The sequence below is a fragment of the Mangifera indica genome, chromosome 13, assembly GCF_011075055.1.
Source record: "Mangifera indica cultivar Alphonso chromosome 13, CATAS_Mindica_2.1, whole genome shotgun sequence".
NCBI lineage: Eukaryota > Viridiplantae > Streptophyta > Magnoliopsida > Sapindales > Anacardiaceae > Mangifera > Mangifera indica.
The window spans coordinates 4,045,655-4,055,951 of NC_058149.1; the positions used below are offsets into that span (position 1 = coordinate 4,045,655).

Sequence of the window (10,297 nt, forward strand, 5' to 3'; positions counted from 1 at the left end):
TTTTTTTATTTCGTATATTCAATAATACACCTTATTATTGAATATGCTCTGGAGACTTAATCTTGTGAATGATAATATGTCATGCCTTCACCTTGAGACCAGTCATGTAATTTATGGTTGAATTGGTAATTACTTTTTATTTTTAATATCTTGTGCAAGATTATACAATATATCATTGGAGCCATAGGGATACACTCCGATAAATTATTTGAAGTGAGAGAAACCCTTATCTCATAAAAATTTATATAAATTATTAAAATTTTGGAGAAAATTAAATTGTAGAGCTAATAAGACGGACACCTAAACTAGTTTTCAAAGATGCAACCTCTAAACAATAACGATATCTCTATAACTAATATGAGACTTATTGTATAAAAAGGAAATTTTAACTTATTGTTAGTCGTAGAAATTTCTAAATATTTGGTAATATGAAACAAATAAATGAATATGCATAACAATTTATTTTACTTTCAATAAATATTAAAATCATTTAGTGAAATTAATTAAATTTAATCAGTTGGGTCAAATATCATCAATATGATTATATATCTCTCTTTAATATACATGGAGTGGCAAACCTAAAAATAAAATTTAGAGTGTTAAGATTGAATTAAAAGTAAAATATATGAGCAACATTTTACAAATCAAATCTGAACATGAACCATTTTATGGTCTAATTCTGGCCAAACCAGTCAAACCATTTTGACTGGGTGGTCCAACCAAGTTTTCGAACTTCATATATAAATTACGCATGATATAACATAAAAAGTATGGATGTTGTTGAACAATAAAATCATATTATATATAGGATAGAAAATAAACATGAAAAAACCAATAAACGTAACTACCAATATTACACATAATAAAAATATTATGATTTGTCTTTATTTCAGTACAAATATTTATGTTTTTTCAATAATGTTAAAACTTAAAAGATCAGTAATGTCTTCCTGGAATAAACCATATAAAGTTGTTCATTACATATTACACAGTACACACTATATGCAAATCGTTACACATAAAAATAAAATCATACAAAACAAAGTCTGGAAAAGCCGCACGGGGCGTTTTTGGCACAAAAAATCATTACACACAATATGCAAATCATTACACAAAAAATTATTACACAATGTGATTTGTTGTCGGACTCTTCACAAGAAGTCACAGCTGCAGTGAAGTTTTCAGCAGAAGAAGTCAGCTACTCAATGCAGAAAAAGAACAAAACTTCAGCAGAAGAAATCAAACATCAATGACTCACCGTCGTCAACTCACTTTTGTCAAAGTCTAGAGATTACGATGGTTAAGGTGTTGCTGCGTTTGTTAGGGTTAGGGTTGAGGTAGTGTAGAGGAATGAACGGATGATTTTGGGGATTTTTTTTTTTTAATTTTAATTTATATGAACCAGGCAGTAGATGAACCACAAGAAACGGGGAATCGACTATGAACTGTCGGACCACCAGCGGTCCAATCCAAAAACCTGCATAAAACACTTTTTTCCTATGAATTAACTGTCTGAACCACCGATTCACGGTCTAGCCGACCCGGTCCAAGTCTGTAAACCATGTATATGAGAGTTAATGAAAAAATAACAAAATTAAAAGGGAGTCAAATAAAAATTTAAGGATTATCTCTAAAACTTTTTCAAAGTCAAAGGAGGTCCCTAAAAACTTGAAGGAGGTCAAATAAAAATTTACAAGGCATATCTGACAATTTTTCAAAGTCAAGGTGGTTAGTTGAGCCCCCTTATCCTCCCTGGGTTTTCCCTATATACACGAACAAGTGATGATTGATGTTATACATAAGCAAATTGAAAACATTTTCACCGAGAATATCACTCTTTAATGGCACTCAAAATACTACAAGAAAGTTGGTGTCTCCTTGCAAGAGTTGGTGATTTTCAACATTTCCCATTAACACAACACAAATACCAAAAAAAAAAAAAAAAAAATGGATGTTTTATACGAACTCTAATTTAGTTCATATTCAAGTCAATCTACAACTGAATCAGATCGTATTTGAGTTGACACAAACTAATTCGAATTGACTCAAACATGACCAGATGTTTAAAAAATTTAGCAAATTGCATTTCATGGATATAGTAGTAATTGATGCTAAGGGAAGGTGTGATGAATTTTGATACTAAGATGAGGAGCAGTGGTCACCCCTCTGCACCAAATCACTAAACCCTCCCCAGCCTCATTAAACCTTTGTCACTTCCTCGAAGCCCACCCCAAGTCATCATCGTCATCCTCTATAAGCCCATTGTAAACCACTATCATTGTTATCCGTAGCCTATGACAACCTTTTTTCCCAGCTAACTACTTGTCGCTCAAAGCCAACCCATCCTTCATCCATGAACTTCATAGCCAATTAATAGAGATATATTGGTTTTGTTAAATTGTCTTGAGCATTGTTATGTGCAATTATAATGAATACCAAATTAAATACCAATAATGATATGTCATCATACGATTAATATTATATTTTTAATTCAAATTCACTCAATCACATAGTAACACATCATCATTAGCATTCAATTTAGTGTTCATTTTAAGTACACATAGTTTTATTGATTTTTCCTTGTTTGGAGGCACTTTATCTAAAGAGGAGAAAACAAAACAATGAAAACATATATTATATTTTTATTAGGATCATGATCCATGAGAGGAGCTATAATGACTTTGGTGGGGGAGAGTTTAAAAAAACAATGCAATTGATAAGATTGAGGGTGTGTTTATGGCTTTGAAAAGTCATTTTTGGAAGTCATGCCTTCAAGTCATTTCAAGTATACCCAAATATAGGTCAGATTGTGTTAAGAGTTGAAATATTTTGTTACAATTCTAATTTAGATCAGATTAAGGTTGAAGGTCATATGACTTGAAACTCAAATTGACGCAACACAAACACGACCTAAAGACAAAAATTGCCAAGCGTACTCTCAACTAGAAACTACTTGTCCTACCTTTGTGATTCTATACAGCATTTGTAAAAAAATAATCAGACTTTGATAATCTTCTCCATGGACATGGGATTATATAGGCTATACAGAAAAGGTCAATTGCCTAAAGAGCACCTACAATCAAACAATTTATATCTGAAGAGAAGAGCTATCAGAAATTTAGCATTACTCTGAAAAAGTAAAAACCATGATAGATAACATTCAGATAAAATTCAAAAAGAAAGTCGAGAATAATTCAAAAACTTGTACAGCAATACCTTCAAATGCCAGCATTTGTACTTAAAAACTTACCACTGTTTCTGAATTCCAAAAACCCCTTCCCTTGTGGTCTCAAACTCACAAAATGAATCGGGCAAATGAGGTGCAAAAACAACACAAAGCCGCCTTATTGTCCTCCTCCTCACAAAATCTTCACCACTATCATTCTCTATCTGATGCTCTTCACTAACATACTCCTCGTTCCTCGACAAAAACAACCTTGAATTCACACAATTAGCCCAAGCTAACCCCAGAGCAGGACAAACCTGCCTTCCTGAAGAATACAAACAACCCAAATTCCCAATCCTTAACCCATTTATTCCTTCATTGGGCGCAACCAAATCAACCACCTGATTAGTCACGACGACTGCCAAACCAAACCCCACCGCCATTGCCTTTAACTTCCCCGATATCTTAAAAAACAAAGATGACCTCTTTTTAAGATGACCCAGTGTGTTCTCAAAGTCAGAGCGAAACAAAGCCGCAATAGAATCAATCACAATGAGCCTAACGGGCAGTCGAGATTTTGAATTTTTAATAAAAGACTCTATCTTTGGCATTTCATCGAGCAATTGGTCTACAGAATGTATACTCCGAACAAAAATATGATCACAAGGATTATGATCATTACTTGCTAAAAGGGCGGAATTCGAATTGCAAAAAGCGGTGCTGAGTTGGCGGAGGCGGCGGAAGGGGAAAGGAAATTCCGTGTGGAGGTAGAGAGAGGAGGCAGAGAGGCCGCCGTGGGAGGTGGGAAGTTGGGCGGAGAGGGAGAGTTGCAGGCAGAGTTGAGTCTTTCCGGAGCCGCTTTCGGCCACCAGCTCGGTTATTGAGTTGCAGGGAATACCGCCGCCGATGCAGCGGTCGAGGATCGGGCAGCCAAGGGTGCACTTTTGGGTGGATAATGGGCGGTGGAGCAAGTTTTGCGGTCTCATAGATTGGGAAAATTGGCGCCAATAGAAATGAGTTTAAAGTTTAAACCTGTTCATTGAGTATTTTCCTTTCTTGGTTAGTTCTTAATAGTCCTGGCCACGGGCCGGTTTGGCCCGTGAACCGGACCGAAACCGGCCCGGTTAAACCCGGAACCGGAACCGGCAGACCCGGAACCGGCAGTGAACCGGAACCGAAACCGTGGCTCTACGGTTCGGTTCCGGTTCACATAAATTGAAACCGTGGAACCGCCGGTTCACACCGGTTTATGAACCGGCGGTTTACTGTGCTGAACCGAAAAAAATTTGGCAATTTTTTGAAATTTCAATTTACCCCCCTATTTCTAATTTTTTTCAAAAAAATTTTTTTCTATATATACCCCTTTAAATTCTATTCTCTCAAATCTCAATCTCTCTACTCTCTCACTCAATCCTTCAAACTCTCATTCTCATTCTTTAAACTCTTAATATTCTCTCAATCTTTCAATTCAATTAAATTTTCTTAAATTTAATTAAATTCTTTCTTATTTTTTTATTAATTTCAATTTCAATTTTTTTTATACAATTCATAATTAATTATAGAATTTATTTCTATAATTAATTTTATTTATTATTATTTTATTATCTTTTATAATTAATCATATAATTTATTTATATAATTAATTTTATTTATTATCAAAAAATGGCAAGTAGTGGAAATTCTTCCGGTTCACGAAGATTTGGTCAATATTCACATATATCAAATGTGAATGAAAATCAATTTATAGATGATTTTCATTCACAAGAAAGTGAAAACCAATATGAAGAGGTGGAGCAACAACAACAACATCAACAACAAATGGAGATGGAACAACAATCTCAAAAAATTCCTACATCCGATATTTTCAAAATTCATTTCAAGAAAATGCAAAAGGAAGATGGTAATTTTGATGTTGCTTGCAATTATTGTAGGAGAATTTACAAATTCAAACAAGGAGGTGGATACGGAACATTCAAAAGGCACTTGGAGTCAAAACATCCGGAAAAAATGGGACAAAGCCGAGGTCAAACACAAATAACCGGGTATGGTTCTTCTACACACAAATCTTTATTTATGTATAGTGATAATAAAAGTAAAGAAGAATTTGCAAAAATGGTAGCAATAGATCATTTAGCATTTAGTTTTGGTGAAAATTTAGGTTTTAATAATTATTGTAAAACTGCATTAAATCCTGCATATAAAACTATTCCAAGAAATACATTAAAAAGAACATTATTTAGTTTATATAAAAAACAAAAAAAAGAGTTAATTCAATTTTTTACAAATTTTAATGGACGTGTATCTCTATGTAGTGATATTTGGAGTGACCATTGGCAAGTTCACTCTTATATGGGTATAACTTGTCATTGGATAGATGATGATTTTCTATTACAAAAAAGAATTTTATCATTTAGGATGTTTGATGAACGACATACGGCTGATAATATTTATAGAATAATTAAAGGAATATTAGAAGAATATAAATTACTTTATAAAATTTTTTCAATTTCATTTGATAATGCACGTTCAAATACTGCCTCAATAAATAAATTAATTGAAATTTGCAGACCTAATTTAGGTGGTAGATTTTTTCATATTAGATGTGCATGTCATGTGTTAAATTTATGTGTACAAGATGGTTTAGAATGTCTTAATAATTTTATTAGTCCAATAAAAATAGCAATTTCATATTTATGGACACATCCCCAAATTATGAAAGAATGGGGTAAATTTTGTAAACAACATAATAAAAGACCAAAAAGATTTCCTAAAGATGTGCCGACTCGTTGGAATTCAACATATGAATTACTCAACGAGTCATTTGATTATAAAGATTTATTATGCTCATTTATTTCACAAAATGTGCCACAAATTATATTATATCCCCAACATTGGGATATTTGTTCAAAAATTTTAAATGTATTAAAAAATTTTAATAATGCAACATATACTTTAAGTGGGGTTTATTATCCCACTTCTCATTTATTTTTAAATGAAGCTGTTAATATTATTGGAGCTTTACAAGAAGCCGAACAAGATATTCTTTTACAAGAAGCTGTTTCTTTAATGAAAACAAAATGGTTAAATTACTATAAAATAATTCCAGAACTTTTTCTTGTTGCATGTTTTTTTGATCCTAGATTTAAATTAGATGGTGTCACAGATTATTTGACATTATATTATGAATGTTTGCAATTAGATGAAGTTAATATTTCATTAACTATAACTAATATTATGAATTTAATTAAAGAAATTTATGCTGAATATGCATTAATTTATGGTGGTTCTTCTTCCTCTCTACCACCTATTGCCCCATCATCAACCCAAAATATGAGTTATGGTGATCGTATTATGATGCAAAGGGGCAAAAGACCAAGAGGAACATTAGGCTCCACCTCGGAGCTTGATATTTATTTAACTACTATTTTTGAGTTTGGTGACAGCAATATAGGTAAAGACTTTCCAGTTTTAGAATGGTGGAGTCGACACGCATCAACTTTTCCAATATTGACAGCTATTGCTAAACAAGTTCTAGCAGCACCGGTATCAACTGTCGCAGTAGAACAAGCTTTTAGTCAAGGGGGTAATATATTGGATGAGAGACGATCAAGTTTGGCTCCCGAATCTATTGAAGCTCAAGTATGCGTGGACGATTGGACAAGAGCCGAATTACGACAACAAGAAATAAAAGTAGACTTCAATGAAGAATCGCTTGATTTAACTACAGATAGTTCGATGACGACGGGAAATAATACTCAAGATAGTGGAGGTGAATGATAAGGTAAGGGGGTACTGCCAGCTATTAGATATGCAAAGGTAAGAGAACTACGTAGGCTTTGATTTTTCTAAACCCCAAGAAGATACGTAGGAAGCTTAATTGAAAAATTAAGTCCAAGCCTTTCTTTTAAATTTCAATTATTGTAATTAATAATTTAAAAATTAAATCAAGATCATGTATTAGAATTGATGGTTCAATATCGGTTTCGAATCGAAACCGTCGGTTCCGAATCGAAACCGTCGGTTCCGAATCGAAACCGTCGGTTCCGAACCGAAACCGTCGGTTCCGAACCGGGGCCATGAACCGGAACCGGCGGTTCCGAACCGTGGACGAACCGTCCTGTTACGGTTTCGGTTCAGGGTCCTTATATTTTCGAACCGTGAACCGGCGGTTCCGAACCGAAACCGGCGGTTCATGAACCGTGGCCAGGTCTAGTTCTTAAGATTAAAATTTAAACCAACCACTTGCAAGGCCGAGCTTAATGAGGCCCGGCGCAAGGCATAAGAAATGGGTCATATCCAAATGGTCCAATCTAATATTATAACATGTCGAACTTACTAAGTCAATCAGGTTTATTACTATTTATAATATTTTAAAAAATTATATTATGATATAATTAATAATTATAATATAAAAATTATAAATATTTATAAGAAATAAATATTTTAGACATAAAAAAATGAGTTTGAATTCTTTAAATTAATCTCACATATATAAGATAATCAAAATTTTAGTTTTATTGGAATATATTATTTAACATTTATTTATAGTAGATGAAGGAATTAAATGATTTTATTTTTTTTAAATATGAGACTTTTTACAAAGTGCAAAAATATAAGTGTAAAAATCTCACATCTAAAATAATATAATTATTTATTTCATTTATGCGTTATAAATAAAGGCTACGTAAAATAGAAAGTTCAACTAAACTTATTTTTAGAACCCATATTGATGAAATTAATCATGAGAACACAATTCATCTATTATAAATAAGTTTGTTCTTTTTTTAAGGGCAATTTAATTTTCTAACATATTTTTTAATAAAAGAAAACATAATTAAAAAATTATTTAATTATATAGGGGTTTGTGGGTCGACATGTTTAAGACCTAGCCCAATCTATTGTATATAGGGTCGGCCCTTGGGCCTTAAAATTTTCATGAGTCATCCTAGCCCAAAGGCTTGTCACTATACGACCTAAGGCCCAACTCAACTTATGGGCCTGATGGGTTTGTGCTGAAGCTGGCCCAACCCAACCCACGTTATCTTTGTTCCCACCCGAGCTTGAGTGCATACCCCTATCTATTGTTGTTACTATTAAGGTTTTTAAAACTGGATCAGTAATTGAATCAGTTGTCTTATTGAATCATAGTTCAACCGATTCAACTTATTCTCAAATTGTTATGAATTTTTTAAATAATATCAGCTATTTAACATATTTTTTAAACATAAATAATATTATTAGAAGCAATTTTGTACAATTATCAATGACAATCAAGTGTATTTGCTTCTTTGAAACATAAATTTTTATTAAGTAGAATTAAAAAAAAAAGCTTTGAAAAAAGAAAAAACAATCTTAAATATATTAATTAAATAATTCACACTCGATTATATAAACAAAGATATTTATACATAAATATTGAACATAAATTTATATACAAACGATGATATATCATTATATAATTAAATGTTACCTTATTTTTAATTTAAAATTATCTAATTATATTATGATATATTATCATTTCGTATGAGTTCCTATATATAATTTTAATTCATCATTTATATATGGATTTGTTATATAATTATAATTTTAAAATATAATAGACAACATTAACAAATGTATTAATATATACAAAACAAAATTGACAAAATTGTGAAAAATATTAAAAAAAACACATGCAAGATTCAAGAGAGACATAATTGGCTATTAGCTAATCACTGACGCTAGAGGTAATTATTATCTTCAGCCTACTATTGGAAGTTGAAAGAACCAAAATATGTAAAACTTAGTCAAACCTTGTTCAATTGGTTTGACCAATTCTTTAAATTTGACCCATTAATTTATAATAATCGGACGAGAGTATGCACTAATTCTCAGTTAACTCGATTGATCCAATTGGTCCAGTCTGGTTTTCAAAACAATGATTACTATTAAGGGTAAAAACTTTATTTATTGATTTTATTTTTAAAAAAAAAAATTTATTTTTTTTTTCATTTTAGTTTTAAAAACTAATAATTTTTTTCTAATTTAATTTTGAAAAATTATTTTTTTCTTCCCACTATTTTGGGTTTCCATAATTTAAGATTAATAGTCTTCTCCTCAAAGTTTAAAATACATTCTCCCTTTCCAAGAATCGTTCTTTCCAGCAATTTGCTCCAACGCATTATCAACTCTATCATTGGCAACCTCTCTCCCTCTCCAGTGGTTTTTCAACGTGAAAACCATTGGCTAAAATTGTCAGAATACGTCACACAAATATGTGCAATCCATCTTAGAAACTTGTGAATCATCAGATGATAATGGTTTTGTTTCTGTTAATGCTTCTAATTATGATGATTCTCACTATGATTTCAATGATGATGATGGACTTGAGTATAATAATTTTGAATCGACACATGATGTTGAATCTAGTGATGATGATGACGTGGATCAAAATCACATGATTCTATATCAGCATATGAAATGCCATCCCCTTATGTGGAATAAACAAGCAACAGATGATGATTATGAAACGTCATCAGTGGAGGCATCATCATTCTCGACAGAGGCAAAACTTGTAATTGCGCTTACGATTGAGTGATGATGTCATTGAAGTCGTCATAGGAGAACAAGCTAGAAAGAACTCAAAAGCTTGAGCGTTAATCTTACTAAACAATGTCGATCACGACAGACCCAAAGACGATGATTGAGACTGATATTTAGCAAATGTCAAATCTACGGTTTCAACTTGAGAATCTTCTTGTGCCATAACTTTTTTAGCTTTTTTTTTTTTAATTTTTTAAAACAAAATTGAAATGAAATTAAGGTGACTTTTAATTTTTATTTTGGATTAAATATTTATGGTTAGGGCTTACGATGGGGGTTAAGGGTAGGAGAGGAAGGGTGCTTAAGGTTGACAACATATCAGAGTAAATCGTTAAGAAGAATAGTCACCGAAAAAAGAGAATACATTTTTTGAAGGTGTAAATGTGATGTTTTGAACTTTAAAGGGGGTAGTTGTTAACCTTGAAATATGGAAACCCTAGATGGTGAGGATGAAAAAGTAACTTTTTAAAACTAAGTTAAAGAAAATTAGTAGTTTTTCAAATGAGAAAAAAAGATAAGTTTTTCTTTCTTTACGTAAAATCAAAAAAT

At 32.0% G+C, this 10,297-nt stretch overlaps 1 protein-coding gene across 4 annotated transcripts; it reads right to left on the minus strand.

Annotated features, from left to right (window-relative positions):
- Nucleotides 1-934: 934 nt before the first annotated feature.
- On the minus strand, nt 935-4,228 carry LOC123194315 (DNA repair protein XRCC3 homolog). 4 transcript variants are annotated; one of them, XR_006497259.1, is made up of 3 exons: nt 3,217-4,228; nt 1,273-1,552; nt 935-1,167 (listed from the first exon to the last, which is right to left on the minus strand). XR_006497259.1 is itself a non-coding variant. In XM_044607487.1 (2 exons), the coding sequence occupies exon 1, from the start codon at nt 4,150-4,152 to the stop codon at nt 3,247-3,249; it is 906 nt and encodes a 301-aa protein (XP_044463422.1). In that variant the 5' UTR covers nt 4,153-4,228; the 3' UTR covers nt 935-1,552; nt 3,217-3,246. The 4 variants fall into 4 exon arrangements, 2 of the variants coding, with proteins under 2 accessions (XP_044463422.1, XP_044463423.1); XR_006497258.1 differs by having other exon boundaries at nt 1,259-1,552; XM_044607487.1 differs by having other exon boundaries at nt 935-1,552.
- Nucleotides 4,229-10,297: the final 6,069 nt, after the last annotated feature.